The sequence below is a fragment of the Typha angustifolia genome, chromosome 1 (assembly GCF_048772165.1).
Source record: "Typha angustifolia cultivar Huaian chromosome 1, ASM4877216v1, whole genome shotgun sequence".
NCBI lineage: Eukaryota > Viridiplantae > Streptophyta > Magnoliopsida > Poales > Typhaceae > Typha > Typha angustifolia.
Genome location: NC_133239.1, coordinates 4,588,035 through 4,608,796, shown reverse-complemented (window position 1 = coordinate 4,608,796; position 20,762 = coordinate 4,588,035). Strand labels below are relative to the sequence as shown.

Below are 20,762 nucleotides of genomic sequence, written 5' to 3'. Positions count from 1 at the left end.
CCAACTCCTTGTGGTAGGCTATGAAAAGATTGTCACATAGGTGCATGTAAAGATGTGGAATCTCTTTAGACCTGCTACGTACATAGTTTATGGTTGACGAATGCCTCCTGAATTATAGGCCAATTTTTCCTCAAGCAAAATGATTCTGAATTCTTGTTACAGCATCTATATGTTTCGATACAGCATCCTTTTATCATACCTTAGTATGTAGCTTGATCTAGAACTCAAATCTCGTCGTAGGTTTCTAATGAGTTTATCTTGTATTTGTCGACAGGATCAAGTATTTGCAGGCTCAAATCCTAACGACGCTCGATAGTCGACAACACTTAGCACCTAGCAGTCGAAAGCAAAGCTTACGATATCGCACAAAATTCATGATAACTTCTTTTTTTTCTTCACCATTAATTGATTCTCTGTTGTGTCTTTTGAATTCTGCAATGTGCAATGCAGTGTTGTCAAAGGGAAAGGAAGTGGATGGATAGCTATCCACACAGCCTAAATATGCTTTTGACAAAAGGTTACTACAAAAGTATTCCTCAATGACTATTCTTTGTTCAGATACTGTTTTGTGGATAAAAGGTGATCTACATTATTCATCTTGCACGGATTTTTAAGGATTTATATATTCTCCTTGGAAGACTCTTGTGACATCTTCCGTACCATGTTGTGCATTAGATTGGTCTGGTGTTTTGTAGATGTCATTAAGATTAGGTGGTCATGACCTAAATGGATATGCTCTTGTTGATTTATTTATCTTCTTTTCTTCTTTCTTTTTTTGGTTGAATTATATATCTTGAATAGACTTATAAAATATTTAATAAGTTTTGAAAACAAAATTAATTCACAAAAAGAAGTCCAATGATATCTAGAAGTGATGTTTTGTTGTAATAGCTAGAAGGCTAGAAACACAGATGCATTTAATTAATTATGTATTATTTGTTGATAATTATTGTGGTATTGGATAATATGATCTAGAGTATTCAATTAATAATCTGAAATGGATTACAGTAAGATGGATATGAATACTAGAAATTGTATTCTTTATATATATATATATATAGGCTTAACTAATAATAATGTATAAAAACTAAAATAAGAATAGTTTTATCTTTTTATATTTAAATGGTTTAAACTTTAATAGCTAATTAACTTTAAGGGGTATCTAAAAAAATATAAAGAGTTTTAAAGGGTATATATACACACAAAAAAGAAGAAGAAGATATTATAACAATATATATGCAAAGAAAAAAGAGAAAAATACCATAAGTAATACAAGGTTAGAATATGGCCAATGAAATTATACTCAGATAATTAAAATTGCTCATAATATATGAATACTCCTAAGTTCAAATCCCACCCCCTTAATTGGTTACCATTAATATTTACAAGGTATTTTTTGTTATTCAAATTTTTATTTTATGCCAACATGTTTCCAAATTATTAGGGTGAAGAGTCATTATAGACAATAAGATTTAAATTGCTCTGTAAATAATAATTCCAATAAAAAAAACTTAGAATATGATCCAAAGTCCAAACACAACTAATTACAATATTTATAGGGAATTAAGTTGGTAATTTCCAATGGTTAGACCCATGTAAGCCCAACCTGAGCCGGGCTAAATGCTTGGGCTCGAGTTAAGTCCACCTTAGCTTGAGTGAGTAGTCCTACTACTCGTACTTAAGTTTTAATCTCCTTTTATTTCTCCGGGAATTTTCCAATAACACTCTATATTTTACTGGTTTTATGATTAACCCCCATCTTTGTGCTACTCCTAGAAATATTTATTTAGTGACCATCATGTGATTAATTTTAGATACTCTTAAGAATGAGAGAAGTTGAAGAGAAAGATAATCATTTGATATTTTTTTTATTTTAACATCAAAAAAACAAAAGAGGATCTATGTGAAAATAGGTAATAGTTTAATACTTTTTAGGGTATAATTAACACTATTTTGGGAGGTAACAAGACATATGCATACAATTTATGAGGCCTAGATCTGATGTAATTTTAATTACTTCCCGCCGAAGCCCGACCCATTGGAATATTAGAAAGCCCGACTCGATAAAGAACTAACATCATGAGAATATTTTATTAAGTAAAGTTATTTTATTTCTAAAATGACTAAAATACATATATTCTTTAAATGACTAAAATGCCCTTAGTATTTTCCTACTTTTTAGTATAGTTAACTTATACTCAGAGGTTTAGTTAGGTTTAACTAACAGATCTAACAGCAGAGTGTTCTCTGCATATATTAGCAAAATTATAGGTCGATTTGTAATTAGTAAAGATGTAGGATGTAGCAAAATACGATGAAGTCCGGCCCGAGTCAAAGTTTAACTGAGGTTAAACTTTTGTTTACATAGATAGCCAAACCCATTGGGTCAAATAAAACTTTTTTAACAGGTTGGTGGGTTTCTCATGCTGAGGTCTAGTGGTGACATACATGAATGAATCTCTTCTTATCCTAATATCTAAACAGTAAAAGATAAATCTTATTTATTTTAATTTCCTTTTCCAATTCTCTCCATCCATAGGCCATAGCTTTTATTTTTTTAAGATGAACTAGTCTTATTTACCCAAAAAGAAAAAAAGAACAGAGAGAGAGAGAGAGAGAGAGAGATGAACTGGTCGCAAGTTTCATTGCTTCGGATTAAGTTTGACAAAATCTTATGACGTATTAAAAAAATTGCTTTGATTCGGTCATGTCAAGAAGCTATTGGTCAATTAGTGGAACCCACTTCCTCGTGTCGTCGTTGCCCGCTAAACTTAGTTTCGAAACCTGGCGGAATTCTCACAGTTTTGCATTAATTGACCCCTAATTCTTCCACTCAATCTCCCTTTTTTTATTCCTCTCATTTTAAGTTCGAAGAGTTCATCTTCTTCTTTGCTTAATCGCTAAGCTATCCTTTGTCTTGATGGAGGATAAACTACATGGCTTTAAGGTAATCGTAGCTTCTTTTCGACTTCTTTTAATCAGTGATCATAAACAGTGTTTATATTTAATCCTTTGTCTTGTTCTCTTCATGTTGTTATAATGTTTGTGGATTTTATTTGTAGGTTCATTTGACCTTCCAACCTCTGATTACAGTTTGGGAGAGATTGAGAGGGTTGTACAAAAGATCGAGAAAGAGTAGAAAATTCAAGGTGGAGAAGCCTGAGAAGCCCAATGAGAATGGAGATGGTATATTTATTTTATAGTTCTTTAATTCCTAATTTACTTTTAATCAGATTTCCTTTCATGCCTTTAGTAGTTGCAGTAATGGAATATTTGGATCAAGGAAATTCCTGGAACATTTTATTGCTATTTGTCTGTAGCATTCCCATGCAGAATAATGAAGCAATTAAGTCAACTTAATGATTCAGAAAGAGTTGGATAAATTATCTCAGCATCCAGAATTATGTGCCTTATAATGCATGATTCATGTACTAACTTTTATTCTTGTGTTAGAAGAAGTTTAGTGCTTTTCAATGACTTTTACAATTTGCGAGGACCTTCAGCACCACTCTGCGGCAAAAACTGCCGTAGGTGAATGAGACTTTAATTTAGAAATGGCATCAGAAAGCTTCATTTTATCATGTTTTCATTCTCCTCGAACCTTTTCAGTGGTTAGTTTCAGACCAGAAACTTATAATTAACATGATAGATTCAAAACATAACTGAAACTGAAAGCAACTTGTTGATTAGTCTCATCAGAAATGGCTCTACTGCTATACAATCAAATTTAAACCACAAATGAAGTATTTTAACTTTATTTCAGCTGCAATTTTAAATAAGAAAACTCTGAATCATATGTTATATCAGCATCATCCCTTATGCGACACTAGATGCCATGGTAGTAAATGATTTTCATGTTGATTCTTATGGTATTCCTTCAAACACTATTTGTACTAAATGGCTTCCCTAACTTTTTCGGATGAAATATTTCTCATACCCCATAATCACCAATTTCCTTTTTTTCTACTATATCAGTGAATATAGAAGGCTCAGAAGTTTCTCCCATGTCCAGAAGTGACCAGGAGAAGTCGCCACTCCTTATCGAAGTACCAGAATTGTCATTCGAAGAACTGGTAGAGAAGACTAGCAATTTTGGCTCAAAGTCTTTAATTGGGCAAGGACCATATGCAAGAGTATACTATGCCATTCTGGAAAATAAGAAGCAAGTTGTTGTAAAAAAAATTGACAAGCCACTGAAGCGCGCAAACAGTACCAGCATTATGACCCAGGTACATTATTATGATTGTCTATTGATCTTGAAATTTTTGGTAATTTGCAAGCTAACATGTTATTTTGTGATATCAGATATCAATTATATCAAGACTAAAGCATGAAAATTTTGTTGAGATGTTGGGGTATCATGTGAAAGGGGATCTACTGCTGTTGGCGTATGAGTACGCTAGTAGTGGTTCTTTACATGACATTTTGCATGGTATGAAGCTAGAATTTTGATATTTTTTCTTCCCTCTAGCATCTTTTGTGTTTGATACTAGGAGAAAAATGTATATATATATATATATATGAGAATTTTCCTTTTCATGCAACTACAGGGAGAAAAGGTGTACAAAACTCACAACCTGGGCCTGTGCTTAATTGGAGGCAGCGAGTGAGAATTGCACTAGATGCAGCAAAGGGCTTGGAGTATCTCCATGAGAAGATTCAACCATCTATAATACACAAGGACATCAGATCTAGCAATGTTCTTATATTTGAGGACTTCAGCGCGAAGATTGCTGACTTTAATCTTTTCAATCAGTCCCCTGATATGGCAGCTCGTCTTCAATCTACCCGCATCTTGGGAACCTTCGGTTATCAGGCACCAGAGTAATTTCAATGTCTACCTTGAATGCTTCTAAATCAGATTTTTTTTTTTCTTCTTGTTTATAAATATGCATGCGTTTTACGAACAATTCTAGTGTCAAAAGTCTTTGTAATTTTCGTTTGCTGTGTTTAATGTACTAATAGTGCACTATTGCAAACTGATTATTCTGGTGCCCAAAATGTCGAAAAATATGAGCTTAAATATGATAAATGCATAATGATATTAGCTGGAGAGAAAAGGACTCTACTTTCATGTGTTAAGTGATCTTGTTCATCAAGAATATATTTCTGCTTCGATCTCTGTATTATCTCTTCATAGTTCCATCTGTTCCTACTTATATTGCAATTCGCAATCCATAATCTATTCTTGTTTGATTGTCAATGAAGATAGGCAGGATCAGGTTTGACAAATGCTGATATATTTGTTTGGACAAGTACTGTTAAGTATCATAAATCATTTTCTATCATCAATAGCATGAATCATGAATATAAATAGTTTAAACATGTTATAGGAGAGTTAAATATGTCTGTTTTCATCTATGAATTTATCAAAAGAATCTTAGATGTAAAGAAAGTATCTTTTTTGGCAGAGAATTTCTCAAAGTTAAAACTTTTTTTCGTGATCTAAATGATCATAATTTATCAAAAAAAATTATTGTAGGTATGCTATGACATTCAGTATGACTCAGAAAAGCGACGTATATAGCTTCGGCGTTGTCATTTTGGAGCTTCTAACAGGAAGGAAGCCAATTGATCAGACAAAGCCTAAAGGCAACCAGAGTCTGGTTATCTGGGTGGGTAGCTATTATCCTTTTTCCTTCTGCATTTCCTATGAGCTGCATTAAGAAGAATCAGAGGGAAGTGAACAACTGGAAAGTACTCGCAGATCATTTCTGTTGCTCCAATCCACAATCTACTGAATGATATAAGGTGTTCTTGCAAAATTTATTTGATTCATAGTTCACACAAGCAATCTCTTACTTCCAGCTAAAGCAGTTGCTATTCTTCTCTTTTATCAGACTTGAATTTTTTCTCTTCAAACTTAATATTACCGCTAGTGCGTTTTTCTTTAAGGAAATCCTAATAAATGAATGAAAACTATGAGAAGACATTTCAAAATTCGAATAAGAAGCATGGTTTACAATCCCTTGTATTCCTATATCATCCCCATATGCTTCATTAAAAGCCTATATAAGGAAAGTTTATATGGGTGACATTATACAATTTAATATTAATCACCACCTTTATGCTTTTATGAATGAATATAGGCAACTGCAAAGGTGGCAGAGGATTTGGTTTCAGAGATTGTAGATCCAAGATTGCAAGGCGAATATCCAGCAAAAGGAGCTCTTAAGGTCTCTCTCTCTCTCTCTCTCTCTCTCTCTCTCTCTCTCTCTCTCTACCCATGTGTTTGCCTTTGATCACTTTCAGTTTAGTACAAGTATACATGGAAGGTGATCATGCTTCTATGCAATTTTTTTTTTCTTTGTGAGCGGCAATTAATTATAGCTTTCCACACCCAAATGCATCTCATATTTCACCACCAAACTTATGTGACTGTTATGCTTTGAAAGAAATAAGCCCTTTTGTTCCTGCAGCTTGCGAAAGTAGCAGCCCAATGTTTGCAATATGAATCTGAGTTCAGGCCAAGAATGAGCAGAGTAGTCAGAGCACTAGAATCTTTACTGCAGGATCCTCCAACTCTTGATACTCTCCCTAATATTGATGCATGAGCATATATGTTGACATCTTTTCTTATATTTTTATGTTTCTCTGTTAATATATTTCATCCAGTGTAATGAAAAGAATGTAATTTATTCAACGATTTTATACTATTAATTAATTTTTATCTTTGCATGTAGCACAAATGTATGCTTTACATGACTATGTAAAGAGTGAATTGAATTGGATTGTTTGGATTAGAGGAGAGCAAATGCTTATCTTAATTCCTTCATTTTCTTTCTGGATCTTACTACTCAATACCTTCTTCCAAAGTTTGTCCACTAAGCATGAGGAAGAATGCATCTGAAGTAAAAAAAAGTTATGTATATACTATCGCAGATTATCAAGGATTGGAAGTTCCAACTTTTGAGATTGATTATGCTTCTGTTTCATTGAGAGATGAGTATTAGATGTTATAAAAAAATGCGATGTAATCAGAAAGACAGATATCTTTATGTCGCAGCAAATCATATCACCACATCCAAAAGCATTTCATATCACAGGGGGCAGGAGAAGGTTACAATGTAAGCATAAAGCTGGCTTTCACGTGACCTTCACATCATAGTTCACTGACAGACAACAGGTAATTAAAGAACCTCTAAGAATGCAGCTCAACTCTTTAACATCATATTTAATTTGAGATTAATGTCACCGTATGTTGTTGCAAAAGATCCTCCCCATTTCATGTTTGGACTAGAGATCCCAGTCCAGATATGATCAAACACTCAAACTGGAAGTCCACAAGAGATTTACAGAGAAGATGCGACGAAGTAGCAAGGGTCTTAATAGAATAAATGAATATCCAAGTTTCTTTTGATCATATAAAAGAATAGAGGTAATGTTATGTGCCTCCAATTTTTTACATAATGAAAAGTGAATTTAAAAGAGCTAGAAATTCAGATAGATTGAGAACCAGAAGCCATTTGGATAGAAGAGGAAAAAGTTGAATCTAAGAAGTAAATAAAGAATAGCTCATCTGCTTTCCTTTGAATACCCTAGTTATATAAGATATATGATCCCGGATCAACCTACTACACTTCATCCTTCCTCGGGAAGAGATACAAGAGAACAGTGTCGCTGTAATTAGGCTCAAAAAGTATAGACACTTGCTTTTTTGTTGCCTTCACAGAGGGTTCAATTACTTTTTCTATATATAATTGGCTCTCTGTAGCAATCTCAATAAAAAAAATCTCCTCTAAAGTACCTGTGGCACATAAAAGAGAGCAAAATAAGGAAAAGCTATCAAGTCAAAGAAAACTAGTTTATATTACAATAAATAAAGGTTGGAGAAAAAAGATGCATGAGAAATAATTGAATCATGAGGCTGAAACACAATCATGCTGTTAGATCATCCAAAGTAGTCTACCAGGTTACTCAGATTACAAAAATTAATCGCATTCCAATCTTCCACCATGCTGAAGCCAGCAAGAAACATCTCCAGAGGTTACAAAATAACTGTCTTTTAAAATAGAGCAAATATCCTAACTTGGGCTCACATCAAGCATACATATGAAATAAGCACTGCAAGAAGCCATTTTTAGTATAAGAAAACAGTTTTACTTCCAAGGACATTAGCACAATGTGCTCCTAGCCTCTTCTAATCATCCTTGTACTAATCATCTTCTCTAAGAAGGTGTTTTGCTTGATTCTTCTCTTATGGGACACAATGTTGGACTTGGATTTGAACATCAAGATAGAACTAGTAAATACTAAATAGTGTATTTTGTAATAATCAATGATTATTTCAAAGGACAATATATTTTATCTTCTTGTAGTCGGGACAAATTCCAAAGTGACTTCCTGAACTTCCATTTGTATTACTTAATCCACTTATAATTCTAATATATGTGAAACCATTAGTTTAACACTAACAGTGAAGACAAATTTCTATTTAAATTATTAAAACTTTTACCAGTTTGCCCTTTATATTATTTTCTTTTGGAATAATTGCATTCTCAATGTATAAAATGTAAAAATCGAAAAGATGAGATGAAAGAAGCAGAAGGAAAAATGATTTTCACAAAAAGATAATAGTTGTACAATAAAGAGGACATTTTAGTCTTTCTATATTAAAATAGAAGTCTGGCAGTTGCATATATCTGGCCTAATCACATGGATATAAATTGCAGTTTCCCATTACTCTATGCCTTCCAAAGTTTAGTTGAGAGCCAGTATTACGAAGGAGAAGAGGTATTTAAGTATAAATAATCTTGGAAAATTTATGAAAAACCTATATTCTTCTTCTATAATCATTAATATTTTAGCATATGAGTATTTAATATTCAAACCCTGCATGCTAGAAAGCATGAAAGCTTCAAGGCAATAGCATCCTGTGTCCATTCCCACACTTGTCGAACACCGACATTTGTCCAGCACTCCTTTGATATGTGTCACACTTCTAAGAAGTACCCAATATTTAAAAGAATATAAAATAAATTCCGATTTCATTGAACTCTTTCACAATCTCAAGACCCATATTATCATTATCATATGTGACTTGTTAAGATATCTTTGTGGTATAGTCCACACTTTATTTTTCTCTCATGAATAGATATATGCATACCGGTATATAACTCAATATGCATTATGAGTTAGCAAAATAATTCTTTAGATGTATCAATAATATATGTAACTATATTTAATTACATATATCTATAATGTTTTTATTGATTAATTTTGCCATGTCTTAAAACATGTTGTGTCATATTTTTTAAAAATCTTCTGTATCGTAGTGTCCATATCCATGCTTCTTCCTATATTTTTCATTAATTGCTTGACAAAAACGTCTCATATCCATCCCTTAGTCAACAATATTTTTAGGAATCCTGTCTCTTAATATATGTTATATCAAATTACCAGTATAAAGTAATTTAGTTCAATACTTCAATCTTAATATGATCTGTTCTATCATGGAAATGAAGTAACATGTGCTGTGATGGTTTTGTCGTGACAAATGAAGAACATATGCATTAAGAGCAACAGGTACATTATGCCAACTAGAAAGACTTAAATCTTCAGCTACAGGACCTTCTACATATGGTTCAGACTGATTCTAGAAACCTGCTAACAGAATGCTTCCTAGTTCAGTGAAATATACTTCAATAAAAAATTTGCAAGGGCAAGGATAAAAAAGTTCAGTTATGCTGACATGAATAATAAGTACAATTACAGGACTTTCTACATGATTCAAACATCTCTAGAACCCCATAACAGATCAAACCTTATAGCTTCCAGAGATACAATGTCGATGTCACTAAAGTGTCTAGTGTGCTTCTTTTAGTTTTATCATTCGCGTCTAACAAAACAAGTCTTCTGCCATCAAATTTAGACAGCCAGATAACTATTCTTATATTAATGGATCTATAGAATAGAAAAGGTAAAAAAATAAAATATCCTGATTTAGATAGGGCAAGGTACAAAAGTTCCATCTGTATTCACCAATGAGGCAATGAGGGCAGCGAATTTGAGGAAAAGAAGAAAAATTATGTCAAGGTTATCTTATATGTCTTTGATCTGCTAAGTTCTAACTTTTAAGGGGCTTTAGCTGAAGATTTTTCAATCAGAAGTTTCCAGAAGGTCTTCCGTATCCATCTCACTTTGCTCATTTGCAAGTGGCTTTTATTCTTTTTTATTAGTAAACTTTTAATGCAGAAACTAGAAAGAAGTATGACATAGGTGTTAGTGTTATCTCCCAAATATAAAGTTTATGCTAAATAAACATTTAAAAAAATTTGAACTAAAATAATTTCTTAATAATTAAAAACCAGTTCATTCTTGGCCCAACAAGATATTAAGGATTAAGAGTCATGCCTTGTAAAGTGAATCAGGTCGGCAGAAGAGGTTGTCTCTCATCAGGTTCAACACGGTGGCTAGCCTGGAAAATGAAAAACTTCTGAGGGTTATCATCTGAAAAGGTTCAAGTAGTTCTACAGAAACAAAAATTGATAGTGTCTATTACATCATCAGCTGCACCAGCAGTCATATTTATGAAAGAAGATTCTTTTGACCTGTAAAACAGAAAACATAGTAAGGAACAATGAAAGAATTAAAATTTTGAAGGACAACAAACCATGGTAACATTTCGAAAATTTGATTTATGATGAGATATCAGGGATCTCTTCCATACAGAGTCTGACTAGCTTTACTATAAGTGCAATTGAGTAGATAGATCAAAGTAGATTGTATGAAGCATGAGAGAAGGCATAATTTCTCAAAAGAGGCTATTAAGTTTCCTGGGCAAGGAGTAGAGTTTTCTTTCGAGTCAAGGGGATAGGACAGAACGAGGCCTTAGTTTAATAACCTAAAGCACCAGTGCATAGCAAAAACATATTAACAAGCAGAACTGCAATAGAAGCTTATATCAATATGATAAAGTTGCTAAATCAGATGATGACAAAAAGGAAAGGCGCACCAACAAAAAGATACTCACCTGTGATTTTGAGCATCCAGCATTTCTAAAGTTCCCGTTTGCTTGTCATCTTTGACTTTTGCAAGAGGAGAAAAGAACTGAAAAGAAATGAATGTCAGCAATTCCAAGGAAGGGAAGAGGCAAAGCAAAAATGCAGCAGTTACCTGGTGCATCGATATAAACACTATAGAGATCCCCAGGATAAAGTTCATGGTCAAAGTATGACCAAATAATGCAGCAGATGCTAAGCCAGTAAAGATAGTGGCAACAGTTGATGAATATTTCTTCAAAATTGTGTCTGTTGATGTAATTAAAAATAATCAAAATTAGATCAGAAACTAAAAATACTGTCTAGTGGCTAGAGATCTTTCTATAAGAACTGCTTCTTAGCAACAAAAGGAAATGAGAAATAACTCAAAACACTAAAACATTAATTTACCTGCATATTTGAAAAAGAATGAAGAAAGAATGCCCTGTGCTGCATTATTGCAAATCAAAAACATTGTAGCCTTGGAATGTCCTTGAAGGATGTCAAAACTGCCAGGCCCTAAAACAGTCAAGAAGCCAGATATTACTTACAACAGCATATAAGAAAAGACATGAGTAAAAGAAGCATAACAATTGAAAGGCCAAAAGAAAATTGTACTGGTGAAAAAGATGTGCAGGTTCTATTAGTTGCTTTAAGATCTATGGTCACTACCAATATATTTAACTATTTCATCTAAGACATGGTGTGGAGTAGAGTTAACATATTTCAAAATGAAGAGAACAGCAAAATGAAGTTATTCCTGAGGAACGGAGTGGATAACAGTTGCAGACTACCATTTCAAAATTAATCCACAAAACCAGACCCGAGAGATACTAGCACCTTCTTCACCTTGTTACAATAGTTAATTTGAAGTATAAAAAGAAAGTGAGGAGGTAGCAAGATATGTTTATAAAAAAAAAACTTTTAATTAAGTATTATCTGGACATCTGCTGACAGTTTTGGACAACTTACTGAGATAAGGCAGAACCAAATTCATGCTACCTGGAAATGAGGCGCCTTGACCAAAGTGGACAAAAGTTAATGAACATTTAGAATTTAGAGTCTCCTATCACCATACAAGTAGTTTCCGAAATATATGGATTGCGAGAAGAATAACTCAGTATTGAGAAGACTCCCCAGATAATTAACAATGCTTGTGACTAGTTACAACCTTTAATATCACATGGTATATTTTTTAATTGATTGCCATGCAATACCTATGCTAACCTGTGGCATGCCCATATGTTGTGCCTGTGTGCAAACAGAAAAGAGGGGGGCTACCCAGAATATGTTGATTCTGTTGGGTTGACCTTAGTAACTCTGACACCAATTTGCCTCAAACTAAGGAATTTCAAGACGAAATACAACTCAATAGACCTTAAACCCTATACCAATAGTTACTGCCTACACTGTACTGCTGCTCACCATCAAGGCCACCAATTTACAATCGGCTGTAAGTTCACAATTAAGTCTTCCCTAATCTAATGATATTAGGGAGGGGGAGGTCCATTTTACTCAATCTTTTCGTTAATAGACTAACAGTACCTCTGCTTATACAAATAGTGGCATGACATCATCAATTTCTTTTCCCCGAAGGAGAAATCAAGACAACAGGCAATAGCTCAGCACAGAAATTTCATTGAGGTAGCTGAGGAAGGAAAAACAGAATGCATGTAATAGGTCTAGATCATATATACCAAGCGGTCATGAGTTTGGAAAAGGAAACAGCCTCTTCGATAATGGGATTAAGGCAGTATACATCTTGCCTTCCCTAGACCTAGAATTGGCAGGAGCCTCATGCACTCTAAATCCTTTTTTGGAAGGACATCACTAAGTGTGATAGTAAGGCCAAGGTGTCAATGAGGTTTTATCTCAACTAAAAGCATTATAGTAGTTGTAATTGAGGTCCTTTAACCACTCAAGCTATGGGTAAGGATTGTTAATTAGTCAGGTCAAACATGAAAATCTTTGGAATATGACATGGAGTCAACACAGCTAAAGACAGATATAGTCCTACTATTAGATAAACTTCACACTGATGCCAAGGAAGTCTTTGAAACATCGTAAAAAGTAAAAAACTAGATACACATCTGACACTTCAGGTTACTTTCTCATTCAAGATTAATATTGTTAGGAATCAAACTCAAAAGGATTGTAAGGATACCACTACCTGCAACAGACAATCAAGTCCTCTTACTCAATTTTATCTTATAGTAAAATAGTAGAACAAATTCCGTAGAGCATCAAAATTAAGGATAATAGGCAGTCAGAAATTTTGTCAATTCCTCCTCTTCTACAAATGGTCCTCTAGCAGAACCTGAAGTGAAAGAGTTGGAGATGATGATAATGCACAACTTGGAAAAAAAAAGTATAGCATGACTTAGTCAAAATGGCTTTTCTACTATTCCAGTACCACACAAAATGACTTCTCTACTGTTCTAGTAGCAAATGTTTGTTTTCCTTCCCTCCTTTGAGTTAGGCAGACATTATAACTAATCTGACACTTATATCTGCGTCCTTGGCTCTTGCACAAAGAGTTGAGCCTATAAAACATTGAGATCTAGTATCCTCCAAAGTCCAAACAACTCAAATCCAGCCTAGAGTACTGTGGCCCAATATTTACCAGACATCTCAAAAAATCATATCCTTCAAAATTGCATGTGGCAAGAGAAAATAAAGGATAATATTCTTTAAAAAACTCAGCAAGATGACCACATATTACGTTGGGATGTGAGTGCCATAGAACAATTAACTTCTATACAAACACTAGAATAAGGCTTTTATCATAATACGAATATAACTATGTAGAAGTCTATGCATCCACCATAAATCATGAATGGTCGAAGCATCACACATGAAAGCAGCAAAAAGATAATAGTTCATAGATGTCAAATCACCATGCATACAATTATTTTGTTGCAAATGGTCTAAGCAGCAAAATTTCATAAGAAAAGTTGAATTTTCATAGAAGATATCATACCTTTATATATCACAGTCCCGAGTATACCAAGGAAATTGAATATTGCACCATAACCATACAAAAATAAATTCTGCAAATGACATTTAGGAAAATGTGTAAAATAAATATGCATACATATATATTTGTATATATATAAGAGGTAGACTATAAACTTTACATTAGAACTTCCGATAAAGTTCTAACACATATTGAGCCATTGGTTGTGCCTTTGGATTGTAAAACACTAATCCCAAAGTTTTAACCCTTATCCCACTGATAATGGAAGGAGAAGATAAAAGGTTTGAATGTAAATCAATCTCCAATAATCCTCATAAGAGAGCGGGGGACATACTAAATAGTCACCTGAAGATAAATGCTTGTCTCAAACTGGCTTTTCAAAGCATACTCGTTGAAAACTGAGGCCATGGATGGAACAGTTACCTGCATTTTCATGGCATAACATAAACATATTGTGGCACATGAACATCAATAAAATTTGTCGGAAGGCCAACAACCTCCAATTCAAACCAAATTAACTAGCTTGTAACTTGCAAATCACATAAACCAGTTACTTATGCGTGTCTTTTAGAATTGTGTGAGAGAAATTTAAATAATGATTACATAATTTTTGTCATCCAGCATATTGCACTCCAATAAATACCAAAAATTATTTCTCAGTTTGAGTTTCCTTCTAAATTATTCTATTATGCTTCAAGTATCAAGAATATATGTTCAATAGTTCCAATTTCTAGTTTCGAGAGTAAATAAAAGATATCTATTAATCTTGACATGGAAATTTCAAATTTCTAAAGCAAACAGAAATACCAATAAACTTTAGAGAAGCATACTGACTCAGAAAGATTCCAGGATGAATGGGCAAATATAAGTTTATGCTTGGACAGAAATAAGTCAAATAACATTCTAAGCAGACATTTTAATGCAAATAATTTTCTATTTACATCTATGCACTCATAAGAAGTGTAGGGGTGACCATGTAGCTCACAAAGTAATACATTAAGTAATGTGTCAGGTATTTGCTAGTAACTACAAGAGAAAAGGTAAGGCATTCACAAAGTCACTGGATTATCTAATAAAGTACAACAGAAAGAAAATGAGTCAGAAAATTAAATGGACAAATCTCTAGCTAAAAGACTTACAAAAATTAATGTATATATGTATGCAACTGTTGCAATTGGAACACCAACTGCAGTAGAGCCCTCAGGTAGGGATCGGAGTTGATTGACACTGATTCCGATAAGCAAGAGAGCAAGAGCCTCCCACTGCCCATCAACAAAAGAATGAACAATAAAATATATTAGACGAAATAGAAGGTCAAAGAAAGCGCATCCATATAATAACAGGTATTAATTCAGCCTGTTTGGAATCAAGTTGGTTTTTTAAAACCTTTGTATGAATTTTTATTGTAAGATGATGCCATTTGATTTCAATGTCATTTCCATGTGAGGACATGTCTTGTATTACTTCTACTTTTATGAAAATATAATGCATCCTTGATCAGTCTTTTACTTGGGGAAAATAAGAGGGAGGAGGCATCAAAACCCTATCAAAATTACTTCTGCACCTAACAGAATCAAGTTTTCCTCAGTTCCAACAAATTCCGACTTCCAAATATGAAAATCAGAAGAATAATAATTGAAAAAAAATAGATAAACGCAACAGCAGCCAAACATCTTCCTAATTCAGAGTTTCAGATGTCATGATTTTTGGAATCAAACAAACAATAAGTAGAACAAGCTATCTGTTGCCAAATTTTTCCCACAGATAACCCATCCTTACCAGATGTGAAAGTTCATCTCAAACAAGAGTGATCCAGAAATGACCACATACATATTTCAAACATTAAAGAATCATTATAACATTTTAAATATTAATAAAAAAATGTTAGAATGTAAAAGATGAAAATCACCATTCTCCAGTTATATAGAAAAACCTCTATCCATCCGCATCAAAATTAAGCCCATAAATGAGAAGAAATGTTAGATTATAAATGATAAAAATCACCGATTCTCTAACAGCTTAAGCTTCTAGAATAGTTAACAAATTAAATATTGGAAAATGTATCCAATGAATATTTGAAACTCAAACTTACTTGAATTATCGAGAACCGCCTTCTCATTATAATCTTTAAGAGGATAGCTATTACCAATACCTGCAGAGAATCACAGAACATGAAAAATTGTCACACTTGGTATTTGCAATGTTTGAACCATAATAGTATGAGAAAAAGAAAAGTGAAAAAGGAAAAAGGATATGATGCATCTTTTACAGGGTCTAGACCTTTACACTAGGCTAGGATGGAGAGAGCAAGAGAGAGGAAAAGAGAACATAAAAGGAGAGAGAAAAAGAGAAAGGAAGAGAAGAGAAAATAATTTACTCTCATACTGTTAGTAATCTTTGGATCGACAAGAGAAAAGAAGAGAAAGGAAGGGAAAGTAATTCCCTCCAATTGCATATGAGTTATGTGGTGTCTTGACTGCCCGCATACTGCAGACACTTTTCACAAGGTTGAGTCAGATATAAAGTTCATCATTTGTAATGCCTCAAGAAGCATCAAATGACCACCAAGCTCATCCAAGTAAAATAGACAAGATCATTGTATCTCAGAATAAACCAGATTTTGATAGTAATGTAAGAGTGTACCTTCAAATTGCTCAACATTTTCACTGTTGCAGGATTGAAGTATAACTGCATTAACAAATAACAGAAAGTAAGATACTATAACATAAAGCTCCAACTATACCAATCATTGTGGTCTAAGAAACATTATCGCGTAATATAGACTTAACAGCTATGTAAAGAATTAAATACCTGCATGGTAAATTTTAGGTAGTTGTTGATGGCATACAGAAGAGCAGGAACAGCAAGAAGGACATTATTACGAGCTGCCTGAAAGAAAATTTTGGATAACCTGACAATCAGACGGTAGCAGATATAACCACGGAAAGTGAAAACTATTATATGTATCAGAATAAATATAAATGATAGAGGTCAATCAACAATATGCAAACAATATAGAAATCACAATGCCAGGATATTATTTGTTGGTCAACCATATAGTTTACCTGTACAAACGTAGAAACAGATAGAAGAGGTTTCTCCCCAACCTTTTGATTTCTAGCCTGTCGAATAATAAAAGTCGTTATTACCACCAATCCCACCTTATATAAAGAATAATAAAAAGTCGGCAATGGGACAGCAGAAACAAATCCCAGTGCTCAGTCATGATCTGGTGGTGTTTGGAGACACATATGCGCAACATGCACCACCCAGGTACAGCAGTTTCTAAAAGGATTTGTTTGCAGTTTCTCATATCATAATCAATCACTTATATATAAAAATCTTCTTTTGCATGAACTCCCCTCAAAACTTCTCTTCTGTACACACTTCTGAGCTACATAAATTACTGACAGTACTGGGAGCAAACACGAAAATTTTGAATTTACAGGAGTATGCAAGCAATATTAATACACATGGGAATGTAAGAAGTTTGGAGATGCACATCTACACCATGCACCACCCAGGGACACAGAAGTTTTAAAGGAGTTTGTTTGCCAGTTTATCTACTTTTGTACGAGTACAGATGCAACTATGCAAGCATAAGAACTATGGAAGGAGACACGCATGCAGGGCTCATGCAAGCATGGAAACATAGTACAAATATTATATTTTAGAGGCATATGAATAAATAAGCATCTCCAAGAGGACCTGCAAAATATATCTAAGTGAAAAAGCAATACAATAACTTTAGAACAAACCTGGAATATTAGCATAACTATAGCAAAGATAACTTTTGCAACCTCCGTCAGAAAGTTTACGCTGATAGGACTAAATTGGAACTTGCCATCCACCTTAGACATATATACCAAAATAGGCTGCAACAAATATTAAAGCATGTCAATTGAAATCCTTAAAGTAATACTCTCTTCAGTAAGATTAGAAATTTATCTTAAAAAAAGAAGAAAAAAGAAGATAAGGGAAGGGGCTATCGTTGATTTATGACAGTGCTTGGACACAATGGAGAATTTGGAAAACCGAAAAACATCACACTTTAAAGAGTTCATCATCAACATATTGGATCATTGTAAGAATCCTTCTAATAATAAAGCATGATTAAATGTTCGGGGGAGGGGGGAAGGAAGGGAGGGAAAGATTGATGAGAGGAGAACCAAAGTCCTTTTCTAAGAAAAAGGTATACCATTGAAGTAGTATAATTGATGGACTGAAGATAGTTTCTATATTTGGACACAAAGATGTGCCATTTACATCTTTGCCACTAGGGAGCTAGCCTTATATTTCATTCTCCTGAGGTCCTTGAGTAGCAAAGCAGAATAGCTTAGTTTACGAAATAAGAAAATTTTTAAAATGTGGCCAGTGTATTAAATTTTGAGATTGAATCAATAGTTGCCATAGATAATTAACAATGAGAAAAAATTTCAGAATGGTATCATAAAAAAACTATTGTACCCTTACAAAAGTACAAATAAGGGAAAAAGGACAGGAGAAATTTCAAATATTACTTAAAGATAAGAACAGACCATCATATTTAGATGGTAAGATACACAAAAGTTGCTATTCACTTTTCAGTGCACTTAAGATCATGAAATTTCATGTAGATTACCTGAAGACCAACCAACATGCAATCTCCTACCACCAAAAGGAAGTTGAGAGCCCGATACTTAGCTGATATCTTGCTCCTATGCCTATCATATGCCTTTGACACTGTTCTGGGGCTTGGGGCATGTAGTTTGGAGTGGCACACACTGCATTCCAACACCCCGTTTCTTTGCATCTTGAAAGAAAGCGTTCACCAAGTAGAACACTTTTAACTACAGCAATGAAAGTCCAAGTTCAAGGTGCAGGTATGACATCAGAGGAAACCATTAGCAAATCAAACCCCGAAGAAATTACATTAGAACTTGCTTATAGTTCAAGGGATCAAAATTTGTTAAGAGATTTTCTGCTTCCATATATACTATGAAGCTAGTTCTCTTAGTAGCAATACGTTGTTGTGAAAAGTTGAAAACCATACTGGAATTCCAATCTGACTCAATAAAATGCTAATAAGAGACAGAAGATGAAAGTAATAAAACAAAGAAAGATATGCATATTTTCACGTAAATTCAGATTTTCCCGTTAAAACAAAGATTTAAATAATGAAGTAAAAATAAATTTAACGGGAACAAAGTGGAAACGAAAGTGCCGGTAATATATGACTCCCATATTCTTGCTCCAAGGCTGATCTAGATTAGCATCAAAAGATTATTCAGATCTTCCATCTCAACTGGCAAGATCGATGGTTTCAAGAAAAGAATCAAATTAACCGAAAAAACGAAGAAAATAACTTAAATCTGAGTAAAATACAGATCTAGATCATAGATCTTTACCTCGGGGATGCAGAATTCAACTCTCCAGACCAGATCTAATCCAAACCAAAAACTCCGCTTCGGGATCACGCGTTCCGATCCTCAAGGGTTAGACTTGCGCCGCCGCATCTACGAGACGGATCCAGATCTAAAGAAGGGTTGTCGAGATCCGGATTCAAATAAGAGACCAAATGGAGGAGAGAGAAACTAGAGAGAGAGGGGGGGGGGGGGAGAATATCCTCTCAAAAGAGGAGAGGAGAAGAGAAGCGGGAGGTGAGGTGAGAGTAGTGGAAGGAGGGGGATTATATATTTTCAATTTTAATTCTTTTTAACTCACCGAATGGAATTGGTGCCGCGTCGCTGTTGCTTGGAAAATCTTTTTTTTTTTCTGAGAAGGCTTTTGCTTGGAAAATCGTGCGCGCTGGTTTCGTCTCTCCTCCTCTTCTCTCCTCTCTCCGGGAGGCGGATTGTCTCCAACCATTGCTGCAGAAAGTAAGCTAGTTGGGGTACTCCCTACTTGGCAGCATATTATTGGCTGGCAAGTTTGAAGGAAGGTGAAATGGAGATTTTGAACTATCTACTATTCTCCTAATATTTATTATCCTTCTATTTATAGTCTACACACTATAATAAATCACTCATATAAAAAAGCGAATTATAAATTATAAATTATAAATTATAAATTATAAAATTAATCTCCCAATCATGAATTCTCTTATAAAATATATGAAGCTGATAATGACAACAGATATATTAATTTAGAAAAATATAGTAGACTCTTTTTTTCTCTCTCCTCTTAAGGGCTTGATGTGACCCTGAATGAACCAGGGATGGTTTAATAATTATTTGGACACATTTTGTGATCTAAAAGGACTCAAAATAACAGAGAGTAGGTCTCGGAATCAGAAAAGATAACAATGCAGGGTGTGAAATGAAAATTCCTCGCTTTACTTTTAATAAGTACCGGATGAAATCCCTGCAGCCTGGGATGCAGGGGATCTGCTCCCGGAAAGAGCGGATTGAAAGGCGAAATTGGCCGGACATCTTGGACGTCGACGTGTCGGTTCTTTTTCATGATTAGGAAGGAGTTGGGTGGAATTACCCCTCTTTCCGTTTTAGGATGATACTACAGCCTACAGAGTTCTTTTTTTTTACCAAACTAGTACTTTTTTATATATATTATTTTATTTATTATTGTAGCCCTAGTTCAGTATTTTATTTTTAGTTAAATTTTTTTTAAAATATATTATATGTTTATACGCTAAAGATATAATGTTTTTTATCAAAGAAATTAAGAAAATTTTAAAGTAAAATTTGGATGAGCTATAAATTTTTTTCTTTCTTTTGTGATTTTAAATACACCTGGCTTGGAAGATCACTGTATGATTCGAATTTATAGAACTCTTCCATGTGCTCAAATTGAAATATATATGCCTATGT

General features: G+C 33.9%; 2 protein-coding genes across 4 annotated transcripts; one reads left to right on the top strand and one right to left on the bottom strand.

The window, feature by feature from the left end:
- The first annotated feature begins 2,640 nt into the window (after positions 1-2,640).
- On the top strand, positions 2,641-6,745 carry LOC140762904 (PTI1-like tyrosine-protein kinase 3). Of its 2 annotated transcripts, none has more exons than XM_073100886.1 (8): positions 2,641-2,947; positions 3,063-3,186; positions 3,976-4,229; positions 4,306-4,432; positions 4,551-4,824; positions 5,483-5,615; positions 6,090-6,176; positions 6,420-6,745. In XM_073100886.1, exons 1-8 carry the CDS (start codon positions 2,921-2,923, stop codon positions 6,552-6,554), a joined length of 1,161 nt encoding a protein of 386 aa, XP_072956987.1. In that variant the 5' UTR covers positions 2,641-2,920; the 3' UTR covers positions 6,555-6,745. The 2 variants fall into 2 exon arrangements, with proteins under 2 accessions (XP_072956987.1, XP_072956996.1); XM_073100895.1 differs by having other exon boundaries at positions 2,847-2,947; positions 3,094-3,186.
- A 580-nt stretch (positions 6,746-7,325) lies between these two features.
- Positions 7,326-19,778, bottom strand: LOC140759780 (CMP-sialic acid transporter 4). 2 transcript variants are annotated; one of them, XM_073096445.1, is made up of 17 exons: positions 19,660-19,778; positions 19,344-19,470; positions 18,578-18,785; positions 17,715-17,831; positions 17,022-17,078; positions 16,768-16,845; positions 16,600-16,644; positions 16,049-16,108; positions 15,096-15,218; positions 14,302-14,379; positions 13,960-14,029; positions 11,391-11,498; positions 11,116-11,249; positions 10,973-11,049; positions 10,502-10,550; positions 10,354-10,417; positions 7,326-7,747 (listed from the first exon to the last, which is right to left on the bottom strand). In XM_073096445.1, exons 3-16 carry the CDS (start codon positions 18,746-18,748, stop codon positions 10,367-10,369), a joined length of 1,218 nt encoding a protein of 405 aa, XP_072952546.1. In that variant the 5' UTR covers positions 18,749-18,785; positions 19,344-19,470; positions 19,660-19,778; the 3' UTR covers positions 7,326-7,747; positions 10,354-10,366. The 2 variants fall into 2 exon arrangements, with proteins under 2 accessions (XP_072952546.1, XP_072952537.1); XM_073096436.1 differs by lacking the exon at positions 19,660-19,778 and having other exon boundaries at positions 19,344-19,562.
- Between the last annotated feature and the right edge of the window lie 984 nt (positions 19,779-20,762).